At 40.7% G+C, this 15,110-nt stretch overlaps 2 protein-coding genes and 1 pseudogene across 2 annotated transcripts; all 3 read right to left on the bottom strand.

The window, feature by feature from the left end:
- Positions 1-42: 42 nt before the first annotated feature.
- Positions 43-1,905, bottom strand: LOC137132945 (protein KRI1 homolog; annotated as a pseudogene).
- Positions 1,906-2,977: 1,072 nt separating this feature from the next.
- On the bottom strand, positions 2,978-4,854 carry LOC137132944 (trace amine-associated receptor 13c-like). Its single transcript, XM_067515974.1, has 2 exons — positions 4,682-4,854; positions 2,978-4,550 (listed from the first exon to the last, which is right to left on the bottom strand). The coding sequence occupies exons 1-2, from the start codon at positions 4,852-4,854 to the stop codon at positions 3,734-3,736; spliced, it is 990 nt and encodes a 329-aa protein (XP_067372075.1). The 3' UTR covers positions 2,978-3,733.
- Positions 4,855-6,579: 1,725 nt separating this feature from the next.
- LOC137132943 (trace amine-associated receptor 13c-like) lies at positions 6,580-7,683 on the bottom strand. Its single transcript, XM_067515973.1, has 2 exons — positions 7,511-7,683; positions 6,580-7,390 (listed from the first exon to the last, which is right to left on the bottom strand). The coding sequence occupies exons 1-2, from the start codon at positions 7,681-7,683 to the stop codon at positions 6,580-6,582; spliced, it is 984 nt and encodes a 327-aa protein (XP_067372074.1).
- Positions 7,684-15,110: the final 7,427 nt, after the last annotated feature.

Below are 15,110 nucleotides of genomic sequence, written 5' to 3'. Positions count from 1 at the left end.
CAATCCACTGCATCCACTGCACAGCTTCATCTCCAGGCACCGTCACTGGCCTGCTCCACTGACAGAGGTCAGGAGGTCGTTCCTCCCCAACGTCATGCGGCTCTTTAACTCCATTCGAGACATTGCTGACAACGCCTCACTGTACTGAACGGTTCTACAAACTTTATAGAATGGACCCATTTAATACTCTAAACACAAAATCAACTGTTTTATGGCAGTGGAAACCAATCTCACGTCTTGTTTTTCTGTTTCTCCTTCTCCTCCTGTGCTTTTCGTTTGTCTGATTCTGAAAATACAGAACTCGGGATGTCTTTTTTCTTCCTTCCTGTCATTTTCCTGAGGGTCAAACAGAGGCTTTTTTTTTTTGGGAAATCCTACTCCTGGAGTAGGATTTCTTTCTCTCCTTGGTCATTTGTTATCCACGTTCTTCATCTTCTTCCTCTCCTTTCTTTTTCTTCTTGAAGATTGAATGCTAGCTGCAGTCATACTGGATGGACTGGACTACATCCATAATGAAGTCTTTGTCCTTACAATGTGCTTCCTCAGCATCAGCTCCCTCTCCCTCATACTCTTCTTCTATATAGGCGTAGTTGTCCTCTTGTTCCTTCTATTATCAAGTTCATCATCTTTGTCTAGATATTAATCATCTCCAAAAAGTTTCTGTATCAGCTGGTCATCAAAGTCTTTGTCCAGGTCGGTCTGACTGAAGGTGAACTGCTCATTTCCACGCAGCTCCTGGAGCTTCTTCAGCTTTAGGTGCTCCCTCTTCTGCTCTTTTTTATTTTTGCTTCCTTGCTTTCACTTCCTGTCTTTTGAGTTTTCTGTGGTCGTCTTTGGAGCGCACCAGGATGGCGATGTTGCAGGGGTGGGTCTTGATTTGCTGGGCGTCAGGCACTTCTCAGCGACTTCACGTTGTAGCTTCTCTCAAACTTCTTTTACCTCTCGAAGAAAGTCTCCCCTTCTTCTTCTGAATCCTCCAAGTCATCCTGGATTGCCTCATTGTAGGTGTGGATCTGTTCATCCAGATAAGCCTTGTTTACATACACAATCTCTGAGAAAGAGCTTCTTCTCATCCAGCTCTGGGTCATTCCAGTAGTCTCCCGAGTATCCCATGTCCTTCACCTCCTCTGGGCCTTCGAGCTTGGCCTGATCTTTAGGCCATCCAGCCTTTCAACCTTTGACCCTCGTGGGCAACAGCTGGGATCCCCTGTCTTCCTCACCGCCTTCATCATCATCACAGTTTTCTTTTTTGCTCCGTTTGGTCTTGGATATAACTCAGAAACCCGCTCTCTCTCTTCTCTTGGCTGCCTCCTCATCATCACCTCATTATCATCTTCATATTTTCCTTTGTTTTCCAGTATGATTTTAAGCTCACAGTCCTTGAGGTACATCAGTTTTGCTACTTTCTTAGAGACTGAAGGTTTCTCATCACTGGTGGACACATTTTCTGAGTAGAACTTTTCTTCTTATAAAAATATTCAAAAACGTGCTTCTGAAGTTAACTTAAGTGGTGTATATTAAGTCTAGTGTCCTATTTGTATCTCGAACACCTGCCCTCAAAATTGCCTGTGCACGGCTCTGCTGGAGAGTGGTCCGTGGTCGGATCAATGTGCAGACTGCAGGGAAGCTTCAAAAATCTGCACGCACGCCATTAAAAAACTGGAATTAAATATCAACCAAAAATACTAAAGCACAGGCCATTTTGTCTTAAAGAGGCAGAAATCTATTGCAAACTTGGAAATTAAACATGATTTTAACTAGAATTAAGACAAAAAAAATGAATAAATCAGCCAAGGTTTGCTGCATATGACATTTGGTTATTTGCTTCGTTTTTGTTTATTGCTCTACCATATAAAATAGTTACTGCAAATATGTAAACAGCAGTACTTACATGCCACAAATCATTATGATAAAGCTGTTTCGAACAGGACTTTTTATTTGTCATAGCAAGAAAATGTTGCCTCTCACAGTCACACACTGGGTGACACTCTGCTGCTCTAGCACCTGAATCGCCCCCTGGGGGATAAATACAAGTTTACCTTATCTTACTATATCATGTCACCAATTCAAATGCTCACATCAGCAAAGACAATACCTGAAAAATGCAGCTAATAAATACCAGGCAACTCTAATTTAATTTCCACCTGTGCTTCACCTACTGTGATATCTCAAATTATTCTGCGTGACAAGAGATCGATTTGGTCTCGTGAGTTTCATGAGAAATCCTGTTAATCCTGTTGCTTTTGGCACCTGTGCTTACTGCTGAGATCCAGTTGTTGGGTCTCACCTGAAATACTGAGCCAGGTGATGTGTTTTCTTACAAGCAGATACTAAGTGTGTCATACAAATCCATTTTCACAACGGTTCCAGTCATACAGTATAAACTACATGTACTCTTCAGAGTAAAACTAGGTTTCGTACATTTTTGGGCCTTTCAGCATTTGGAGGTTTGAACTGAGTCAGCTGAATATGAGTGTGATGCATTTTATCGAGTTGATTGGCAGGGACTTTTGCCCTTATATAGAAAAATAAATGCTGTGGTGATGCAGATAACCGTTGACTGAATCCACAGCAATATGCTGCATATATATATTTTTTTTTTTCTTTTTTTTTTTTTTTTAAGGTAAACCAAATAAGAAGGGCTTAAACCTATTAGTTACAAATGTAACATTTTATTCTGCCCTGGAGCCGGATTTGACTGTGAGATCAGCAGTTGATTATTCCAGACCCAGACGACAATTACTGGTAACAGACAACTCGAGTGTAATCAAGAAAGAAACCTCCACATCCATAATGTCTTTAAGGGTTTTATTTTCTTGCAGGAGAGAAGTGCAGCAACAGAGTTTCAAGCATCCGTCCAGTGCAGTTCTAAAGTCTTAACGTGTCAAACATGGATTTAATTCTTCCCCCCCACCCCATATGCACTCCTCAGCTCAAAAACATATATATCACTCCAAGTGTCACAACATCCCCGTGAAACATCCTGCACAAGCACAATGAGCACATTTCATCAGTACAACTACACTAAACATAAGGGCATCCATACTTGATTACATGGTGGCTCTACTGGAACATTCAATACTGACCCCCAAAGATACCTGTGACATCATGATAAGCCAAAGGATTAAAAAGTGGTGCAGTTTGAGGCCTTACAAAGCGTCGTTATCTGACACTGTGGGATGAGAATGAGCTGCTGAGGTAGGTAACTCATCCCAACTTTGAGCTCTTTCTACTACTGTACTGCGTTTTGTGGATTTAACGTTACGGGATTAAATAAAAACTGTTGATTTTCACACTCAAGCTTTTCATCTAAATGAATATGTATCTGTACAAGCTGTTAAAGAAAACCCCAGGGGTATTTAGGGATTATCTCATATTTGATTTAATATTTGCCACACATTCACATTAAGATACATCATCTGTGGTGCAAATGACGAACTGTCTTGATGGTTCAGTTCACTGCCTGTTTCCCCCTTCTGGCCTAAATCACAGACTGTGTTCTGCCTTTTCCAATGCCATCAAGGTTCAGCTGAGAGATGAGAGAAGGTGATAAAAACTGGTGATAGGGTCATTTGGATCAGTGATCAGCAAGTGAATAGTGGATTTGTCACATTGGATTTCACCTCACAGATTATAGAAAATCTGCCTTCTGCGTGTAGTGTTTCTGTGGGGTTTTCAAATCCACATAGAATCACAAATGCTAAGTCCCTTTATGTCTGTGGCTCCGTACTCTCTACTTTATATTAGCCTGCCGTGAGTTGGGCTGCAGTATCTGTAGTGTAACTATTTTTATCACACACTTTCTAAACCAGGGGTAAAAAAAGGCATAGATCACAGGGTTTAGACAGGAATTAAAGGAGAACAAACACAATGCAAAGGCAGAAAGGGAAGTATTCAGTAAAGTGTCCTGGCCTGTAATTGTAACACAAAAGTATGGACATAGACACAGTAAAAACACAACGATAACGACACCGAGCGTCTTGGCTGCCTTCGTCTCAGATTTTGTAGCAGATACTTTCACTGAGCCCCGAGTTGAGTGTGTTACCGTATGGCAGTGCATGGCACGAGCCTGAGACACAGCCTCCACAAACACCCTCATATATAGAACTATGATGACAGTGACAGGACCGATGAAGGACAAAAACAGGTCAACACGTCCGGCTACATAGTTAATAGCAGTAACACACATTCCGTAGCAAGAGTTATACCTGCCTGGGCTTTCAAGGTTATCCATCTGAATCACAATGTTACTTAGAACTGAGCACATCCAACATGCACAGACACAGAATTTAACTCTTGTTTCAGTGACTTTAGAAGGGTAATGCAGAGGGAAGCAAATAGCCACGTAACGATCAATGGATATGAGAACCATGTTTCCTAATGAGGCAGAGGTACTAATGCAGGCCATAACATAATACAGACTACACATGAGGTCCCCCAGGAACCAGCAGCCGTCTACCGTCATCATTTGAAAGAGCATGAGGACGCCGATGAAGAAATCTGAGACAGCCAGAGAAAGGAGAGGGAGGTTGTTGGGGGTGTGGAGCTGCCTGGAAATGAAGAGCAGCAACACAATTCACCATTCAACAATTTCAAGCAGATAAAAGCCATAAATGAAAAATATATAAGACATCATTTAGAAACCCAACAGCTTTTATAATAAATACAAATGTGTGATTACCTGAAGTGGGAGATGGAGATGATGACCAGCAGGTTGAGGGTCACAGTGAGCACAGACAGGAAGGACAGCACGATGTAAGTCAGGAGGGATACAGAGTAAGAACGCATGGCTATTCTACAGGAGGTGTTGGGAAGTTGTGGAAAGCAGAGTTCTGCTTCCTCACCGTGTTCCATCAGCCGAATGACACGAGAAACTGCTGAGCTGTGTCAGCGTTTCCCAGAAACAGTGCACTACCTGCTTGATATATCCTCCACACCCCTCCTCCCCTTTTCCCTCTGGTGACAAATGTCTTCATACCATTTTTAATAAGTTCTGCATTTGTTATTCTCAGGTTTATCCTTCTATTCCATTTTGATTTTTTTATTTTATTAAAATTATTGTCAGGGACACAACCCTGTAACTTTCTACCACCATGCAAAAGTTGTTGGCTACTGGTTGTGGTTTTTAGGTTGGATCTATAATTTTAGTGCCGACATGTAGATTTATCTGTAATAAATTAAAAGTGCTTGAACAATATGTCTTGTGTTGAGAAGGTGCACAGAGGTGGGGGAGATGATAGACCTAGAAAAGATTTCGACTGAGGAAGAACACACGAGGAAGCAATCACTAATATAGATGAAATTTAGATGCAAAGAAATTCGGACCCTGTCAATTTTTGCCTGGGGTCCCAACAGACATCCAGCATTGCCACTGGATCTCCCTTCATGTCGTGGGTAATAAGCAGCAGCCTTTGAAATTTTCACTGTTCTTTTGAACCACAGCCAGTTGCACTTGGCTTAACCACTGACTTAGAGAGTAACTAGCCACAAATTAGTCCACTCTGCAGTAGGAAGCAACTCCCTGTCTGCATTTACCAGGATCCTGTGATATTTCTTTCTCTAAACGTCCTTTTTATTTCTTATCTGTGTTTATTTCTTGGAGATTATGATTATGTTTAGTTTGTCGCAACAGGCAGCAAGTGGTTGCAAGAAACAAGATAAGAACAGCTACTGTTGCACCAACTTACCACTTGTCTGCCAATACTGTCAAAAACCTCTAAAAAGGTTGTTTATGTCGTCTCCCTAGTGCAGTGAATTTATGATGCACATCGAAACACGCTTGTGCAGGGTCAGCTCTCTGAATTGGGGGCACTGACACTGGCCTGACAATGCACTAAGAAGCACGCAGCAGCACCAAAGACAATGCGATTCAAAAGCATTGCTCCATATCATCCACATGCAAAACTTTGCTATATTATAGTAATATTGCTCTTTTTTGAGGGCATATTTTATTTTTTATTTTTTTGAAGACCACCCTAAGGCCCTTTATAAGAAGATTATTGAAAAGATCATACTAGCTTAACTGTAAATAAAATAGCCTGGTTGCTGTCAGTCCGTTTATGTCCCCTGAAATCCTTTGACATGAATTCAGGTCTTCTGTGACACACCCTGGCTAATGGAGGTGTAGTTGTTCTGGTCAAATGTAATATATCAGATAGTATTATTATATATTAATATTTCAACTACTAGTCATACTCATCACTTCTCCTGTCCATCACTGACAAATATCTGCAGAAAATACAGCTGGCTCTGGGTTTTTAGGAAAGCTTTCCATCGCTGTAAATACACCCCACAGAGAAAATCCTCAAGCAGGACTCTGAGTTACATTTAAAGTCTGAGGTCCAGTTAATAGATGAAAATTCAACAGATAGTAAATTGAATAAGTAAACTTTTAGATAAAAATAAAGGCTATACTGTTTTTAAAACATAGTTTTGATTTTGTAAGTCAGTGACATAACTACGTAACATTATTTCTCTTCACATGAAAATGTCAGCGTATACAATTATCTTTATTGGATGTTGGCATGGAAATAAAAACCCCTTTTTGAGGACGCAAAAATTCATTAAGATTTTTTCTACCTAGGTTATTTTGGCCTCACAGGAGTCAGGCTGAATTATCTCGAGTGTAACTATTAGTTTAGTGGATTTTCTAAACCAGGGGTAAAAAAAGGCGTAGATCACAGGATTTAGACACGAGTTAAAATAAAACAAACATATTACAAAGGCAGAAGATGAAGTACTCAGCAAAGTGTCTTGGCCTGTAAGAGTAACACAAAAATAAGGGCAGAGACAGATTAGAAATATGACAATGACAACACCAAGAGTCCTGGCTGCTTTCAGTTCCGATTTCTTAGCGTTCACCGGGCTTTGAGGTGAGATTGCTACAATGTGAGACCTCATCGCTCGAGCCTGAGACACAGCCTCAAAAAATACCATCATATACAGAACTATGATGACAGTGACAGGACCGATGAAGGACAAAAACAGATCAACACGTCCAGCAATGTAATCAATTATAAGCACACACTCTCCATAGCAGGAGTTATACTTGCCTGGATTTTCTAAGTTATCCTTGAGCAACAGACTGTTACTTAGAGCTGAACATGTCCAACACACACAAACACAGAACTGAACTCTTTTTTGCGTAACTTTAGAAGGATAATGCAGAGGGAAACAAATAGCCACATAACGATCAATGGATATGAGAACCATGTTGCCTATTGAGGCAGAGGCAATAATGTTGTCCAAAACACAATAGAGACTACACATGACATCCCCGAGGAACCAGCAGCCGTCTATGAGCATAATTTGAAAGAGCATGAGGACGCCGATAAAGAAATCTGAGACGGCCAGCGAGAGTAGTAGGGCATTGGTAGGAGTGTGGAGCTGCCTGGAGAGAAAGAGCAGCAAATAGAGTCATTCAAATTAATGAAATGAATAATTCAGTAGATAAAAACAGTACACACATTATTCAGGCGCTTTCTTAAAAATTTATTAAAAATGTGTCTACTTGAAGTGGGAAATAGAGATGATGACCAGTAGGTTCAGGGTCACAGTGAGCAGGGAGATGGAGGACAGCAGGATGTAAGTGAGCAGGGATGCAGAGTAAGAACCAATGGCCGTCCTGCAGGAGGAGTTGGGGAGATGTGGGAAGCAGAGTTCAGTTTCCTTGAGTGGATCCATCATCAGGAAAAGGAGATAAGATGTTGTTTAGCAGCTTTCTGTCAGATACTTTATCTCCTTTTTTTGTCCACGTCCCTCCTCCCTCCTCGTCTCTAGACACTTTTCTTTCAGCAGCAGTGACTGATTTTTTGGGGGGTTTAATTACCTCATCTTTCTTCATCAGGGCTTTCCCTTCAGTTCACCTTGGCAGTTATTATTCTAATGCCTCGCAAACATGTATTTAATTTTCCTGTTTTTTGAAGGTGGAGGGAATTTTTTCATTATCATTTATATTTGTGTTCATAGTCAAAATTTCTCTGCATCCAGTGTCATTATCACATTACTTTTTTATCCTTCAAAAAGAGGCTATAAAAGCCAGTCAAGGTCATTTCCGGTCACCACATTTATTTCTGTTGAGATGAAATAGTCATTCCCGCAAACCCTTGAGTGTTCTCAAACCACTAATAATTTAGAACGGGGTCGGCGTGTACTGCTTTTCAGGGTCCTGAGGGCTATCTGTGTGATTTGAATGTACGTAATACATAAGAGGCACAAACTGGGGCAAAGTAAAGCCACAATCTGGACATTAAGGGGACAAGGGGGACGGCTACAGCTCTCCTACCACTGTGTTATGGTCTAATGACATAAATGCCAGGAGCCATGCCTACACCACAAAATGCACCTTTATACTCAGTCTCGTAGGTGTTGGGGAAAGAAAGTCTGACCACTTTTGTAAAACTCTGCCTACTCCGGAAAAAGTGGCTTTGCTTTAAAGTTGCCATTTCATTAAGGTTTTGAATATTGGTTTGAATCATTTTGCCTCCTCCCTGTGAATAACTATCAACAAAAGGGGACATTTCTGCTCCAGGAAAACACATATACTTCCAAAAAGAGAGGCCATGCTCAGCTAAGAGAAATGGGTGATGAGAAATCCATCCACCATAAGACTGTCCATGATTAGAAAGGAGGGAGAAATGGCAGCGTTAGGCTTCTCAGGGGTGTAGGGAGCCATAAAACCCGAAAGAATGATGCCACCAAATGCCAAAGTTTCCAAACCTTGGTTCATATGCATTTCCCAAGATGCCTTGAATTTTCTTTTTTTTTTTTACAATAATTTGTACTCAGCATACTGAATGACTTAAATTCTTTAAATCATAAAATGAGAACGTGGATAATCCAATAAAATGTGTTAAACATTCTCACCTTTTTGCTTTTGTAGATTTAAAATTATTGAATTTTAGAAAATTTACCAATTTTTCTGGAACTTGTGTTCATTTATTAATACCATCATATAGGAAATCTAATATCGATAACATTTGGTCCCATAGTCTGGTAGGAATGATATAAAACAAAGACTAAATTGTCTGCACTTAGAGCACTTTTCTACCTATTGGCCCTCAAAGCCCTTTACACTGCTTCTTATTTAACCATTTGCACTCACACACTGATGGGGAGCTGCTATACTCTGTGACATGTCACGTAATATTTTTGAACCTAGTGCAGCTGTTGTTAATTTCATTAAACACCAAAGCAGCTGAAACCGATTAACAACCACCTTTTCTACTTAAGTGACCAGATCAATGCCCCAGAAGTCAATGCTATATTCAAGCAGTGTATATCCACCCGTAAACTTCAAAAAAGGTGTCCTCACATTTATTAAAAACCATTTGTGGAGTGTCTGGTACGGCTCTTGAAGTGAAGTTGTAAATAATCTTATTGCTCTTCTGTGCTTTGAGCCGATTAACACGTCCTACACTAGCTCAGTCAAACCACTATTAGTTTTACATTTCCACTCTGTATTTAAGGCAAAGATCAACTGGTTTCAAAGCTGAGAGAAAAGAATAATAATGTGCTTGTCAGTAAACTAGCTGTAGTCAATAAGTTGCTCAATGTCACTCTCATTTATAAGTCGCACACCTCCATTAAATATGATTCCTCCCCTAGAAGTAGTTTTTCATGCTTTAAAAAAAATCGAATTAAAACGTATTTACTTTTTTGGAAATTTGACCTGAAACCACAGGCAGATTCTAATGACCAATTTCAGACACAGATGCATTTTACCTCCAAAATGATTTCAGGCTGAAGGTCCTTAGCAGGAAAGTGTGTTTCTTCAAGTATAGTTTTGGAACAATTCTGTTTAACACAATAGTTACCACAGAAACAAACTGCGTGTTATCAAACAGAAATTATTATTATTATTATTATTATTATCGTCATTATTATAAGTCTGAATTCTAAAGTAAAGAAAACCAGTCCTTCCTGTCTTCAACCTCTGCTTCATCATCTGACTGAACAACTCATTCTCAGTCTCCTGCTCCTTTTTGTGTCTTGCCACCTTTCTTTCGAATTGGCCTACATTAAACCACCCAGTCTGTTACCGTCTGCTTCCATTTCACTTCACTTTATATCTTCAGTAAGGGTCTGTTCATGTGCACATATGAGGAACACATTCATCACAGTTGTCATTTTTTAAAGTTTAATTCTTATTTGTTTTGTGTAACAGAACAGTGTGAAAACAGACAGAGGAAAAAACAGTGTGTAACCAGAAGCTGAATGAGAAACAGGACAGACTCAGACTGGAAACACACAGGTTAGATATCAGCAGCAGGGAGTGTGTATGTCTGGTTACACTGGAAATAATAAGGCATCGCTTCAATCATGAGAAAATATAACAGATTAACTTTAGGAACTGCAGAAATTTCACTGTTTGGATTTGTGAATTCAGTCACTAAAACCCACGGACAACTGAATCTCTTTGTCCATAGCGCAGATCACATTTCAGCTAATGCACAGTGTCTGCTCACAGCATGTTGGTCTCACGGGAGCCAGGCTGCAGTATCTGAAGAGAGAAAATGAGTCGGAGAGCTTTTCTAAACCAGGGGTAGAACAAGGCGTAGATCACAGGGTTCAGACCGGGGCTAATATACAACATAAATAAACCAATGTTTGCAGGTAAAAGGCCAACATCGGAATCTGGTACAAAAGCCAGAAAGAAATATGTACAGAAACACGACAAGAACACAAGTACGACAATCCCCAGAGTCCTGGCTGCTTTCAGCTCGGATTTCTTGGTCGTTACAGCCCGTGAACGCTGGAGTGTGACGGCTGCGACATGAGAGCGCATGGCGCGAGCCTGAGACACGGCCGTCACAAACACTCTCGTGTACAGAATTATGATCACAGTGATTGGAGCAATAGATGAGAAAACGGCATCAAATATTTGCGCAATGCTATCAGTGCCCCCCATACACTGTCCGTAACAGGGCCTATAACGGCCTGGATTCGAAAATAAGTCCATTAGAATCAGAGCATTGTAAACAACAGAAAACATCCAACACATGCAAATACACATTTTAACTCTTGTCACAGTGACTCTGGTGGCGTAATGCAGAGGCTCACAAATGGCCACGTAGCGGTCGACTGATATAAGTATCATATTTCCTATTGAGACACCGAGAACCATTGAGCTGGCATAGACACGCAGAGAACAGATGAGGTCACCATGAAACCAACAGTTTGTTTGGCTGTAAGCGTTTAACACTGAATCGAGCCCAAAGAGAAAGTCTGACACAGCCAGAGAGAGGAGGAGGAGGTTGGTGGGTGTGTGCAGCTGCCTGCAGGGAGACAAAGAAATTTCATGGAATATCAGACAGTGATGTAGAGTGACATGCTTTACATGTGGCACATCTGGACATTTAACATTCAAAAACATTGTGAGCAAAGTATAAAATACGTCTAGTGTAAAGATGTGAAGTTAATTGCATCAGATTGTTCACAGTCATGAAACACAATCAATTGTAAATGTAGCTGAGTTGATCTCTGCCTGAAGTGTGAGACTGAGACGATGACGAGCAGGTTGAGAACCACAGTGAGCGCACAGATGAACAGCCGCAAATACATGATGACAGCTTCCGGCTGCCTGATCTTTGGTTTCCTGCAGGAGTCGTTGAGGAGCGGGAAGCAGAGCTCTTCTCTGTTCTGGTCCTCCATCCTGAGACAGAGGAGGAGCAGAAGCTGCAGCCCTGGCAGCTTCTGACTAAATCCATGTCAGACAACCGACATATATATAGCTTCTGCCTTAACCTTCGACCGACCGCCCTCCCCCCCCCCCGCTGATGTCGCTGCCTCTTGCTAATTGCATCACGTCCTTATTTTCATCCTTTTTTTCCCGCCTCTACTTCCAGCGTTGTACTTTTTGCCCTTTCACTCACAGATTGAAGGTATAAGTTACTTTTTTTTTGTTGATACAAAACTGTGGTTGTTTGCTCAGTTTTCCTTAGAACCATAATCTTTATGATATTTATTACAAAAACTACATGGTTGTTTTCATGACAGTACATCGAATAACTGAAATATTCAGATTTTATGTAAATGCATTGTGCTGAAATAATCAGTCACATTATTGTGAATAATTGCTCCATTAGACGTAAAAACATCCCTTGTAAAATAATAACAATAGTGAAATTATTTATTTAAAGTTGGTTACTACCGTCATCATCCCACAGCTTTGTGTAATAAAGCTTTTCTCCATCCAGCCACCATACGTCCTCTAAGTCCACACCTTTACCTGGTCGATTGTGCTGTAACCTGACCCCATCCAACCCCGGCTGGCATTCACCCCAGCAGTTCCCCCCTCCCCCAAAGAGGAGGTGAGCCGGCTGACAGAGAGCCTGTGCCGACCAACAGGCCCCAGATTTCACACTACTGACCAGTCGCTCTGAGATCACAGGGCCCCTGCTACAGTTTGTTGTTAACCTGTCTGACTCTAACACCTTCCCTACTCACCTGCTCGACATTTACACAACTCTGCTGCCTCTCCACTCACCAAGCCTGCAGTCCTCTCATCCACCCACCTGTTTCACAATGGTTCTTTTGTAGTCTACGCTGGACTCTGACATCTCCTCAGTTTAACCAACAGACCAAGCCTCTAAAAACCAATTCAGCTCCCCTGGCTGCTGCATGTGACCCCTGTTCCCACTAACCACTGGACTCAGACGTCTACTCTACATCACTTGCTACACGCCATTTTTGCTCGTACTCGTCGTTGGACTCCAAAGATTCTTCAGATTTTATACCTAGTCACTAACCTCCATCAATGCAGTACGGTGAATGATCGTTGGACCTTCCGCTGTTTAGTTATGTTTCCTTGTCCATCTTTATTCACAGGAGTTTGAATTTCCCCCTCTTGAGTTTGTTGATAAGTTTACAGTGCCTTGCAAAAGTATCCCCTTGAACTTTTTTTTTTTTAGGTTTTGTCACATTACCACCATAAATTTATTTTATTGGGATTTTATGTAATGGACCAACACAAAGTGGCACATAGTTGTGAAGTGAAAAGAAAATGATGGTTTTCAAACTTTCAAAAACCAACTGGTTTAAATCTGCTTTTCATCTTCCTCAGATTCCATGCAGTGGTCTAATACTTTTGCAAGGGAATTCTGGAGCGGTTTTGTAACATAAGAGCAAAAGTGTTAATAATGTTGATTGCGATGCTTATGGGGTCTAAATTTTGTGTCCTGTTTGATTACTAATTTTTAACTTAGACGTGCATTTTTTCCCAGCTACATTAGCTTGTGGTCCCTTGACCATGTAGACTTGCCTGTGCTGGCACACAGCACGCACTCTCAGTGTGCACCTACTTCTAGGCCACATGAGTTATTAGTTCTTTGGGGATTTTTTTATTGCTTCTTTTCATATTCAAGTTGCCTAAATTGAACATTGTGTAGTTTTTTTTAGTTGCTGCTAAGTTTCGCATCTTTACACCTGCTTTCGTTAGTGTCAGATGATTTCATCAGGGCACTTGATGCAGCATCAGTGCACTGAAATATGATGCAATGATACTCTAATATACTCAAAGTAAAATTTGTAGTTAAGATCACCACCTTTCAACTTTGTGATGCAACCACAAGACTGCAACATGTGATTCATTATTGCTTGAAGCAGTGCAACAAATGGATATAAAGGTTAGAAACAACCAAACTTACTTTTTTTAATTACATTTTGATCACAAACATGGTTATTATTTGACCTGATTCAGAAAAAACACACACTCTACCTTGGGACGGCTAATACATTGTTGTGTTTGATGTTGTCATTTGTCATTTGTCATCTGTGTGTGTGTGTGTGTGTGTGTGTGTGTGTGTGTGTGTGTGTTGGGCTTTGACCAACTCTCAGTGTGCATCCAATTAGCTGCCGCTAATGGCTGTGTACCTCTGAGTGTGGCTCGGAGTTTTTCACACCTGCCTTCATTAGCATCACCTGATCTCACTACTGCAATCAGAGGTGTTAAAGTAGGAAAACAACCCTCACCGCCAACAAATGATGCAACCATTGCAAAGAAAACCAACAAATCAAAGTAAACTCTTAATGGTCGTGTTTTGGAGGACATCATTTCTCTTACAACTTTCAAAACTTTCTCAGTTTTTTATATAACTCATACACATCAACAGATAATCCTTTTTTCACCAAAGGATGTGATTACCGAATCCCACCAAAAGATAACATATGTTGTTGCCTTGTGGCTAAGTTATAATTCTGAGAAACAAATACTGTTTTTCTTATTTTGGTGAATGCTCTGCTTTGTCATTTAGACACTGCATTACGTACATCTTGCAGAAATACAACATTTGTCACTATATATAGCAGGGAAATAATATTCTGACTGAAGTGTGAGCATTGTTGTGAGGGTTGTTGTGATTGATGATATATTTTGTACCAATTACACAAGCAATAAAAGCACCAGTTCTTTATTTTCAACTTGAAGCAAACTAGGTTAAAGGTAAATGGCCACTTATACAGCACTTTTATCCAAAGCGCTTTCCACTCAGTATTGTGCTGTAGACTTTAGTAGCTTGAGCTCAATAGGAACCATGGTGCTCATATCAGTTGGTACTATTTGTGAAGCTGTGCATATGCTGCCTTTGTAATACAATCATTTTAAGGTCCTGTCTCGTCCCAACAGATAATGCATTTTTAAATTTACCTTTAGTCATTTAGCAGACACTTTTATCCAAAGCGACTTACAAGTGAGGTACAAGGCAGCAAAAATCTAAGTCAAGGAGAAAACATCAAAGCAAAGTTCTATCAGAAAAGTGTTCACAGTTCACGAGATGCAAGTGCGAGAAAGAGCAGAAAGGAATTTTTAACTTTAAAAAAAAATAGATTTAAGTGCATAGGAAGATGTGGAAGAGTTCTGTTTTCAGCAGTTTTTTGAATATTGGGACAGGGTCAGCTGAGCGCACAGAGTTTGGTAGCTCGGTCCACCATCGTGGGATCATTGTGCTTAAACGTTTTGCTTGGTGTCTTCTGTGCAGTGCTGGGACCACCAGACGTCGTTCGTTGGCAGACCGCAGCGGGGGGGAAGGAAGCATTTTTTCTTTTCACCGCTTTAAGCAATTACATCAATTGCACGGATTGTTACACTTCAAATTCTGAGACAAGGATAAGTT

Source organism: Channa argus, chromosome 9 (genome assembly GCF_033026475.1).
Source record: "Channa argus isolate prfri chromosome 9, Channa argus male v1.0, whole genome shotgun sequence".
Classification (NCBI taxonomy): Eukaryota; Metazoa; Chordata; class Actinopteri; order Anabantiformes; family Channidae; genus Channa; species Channa argus.
This window is presented reverse-complemented; position numbering and strand designations above follow the sequence as displayed.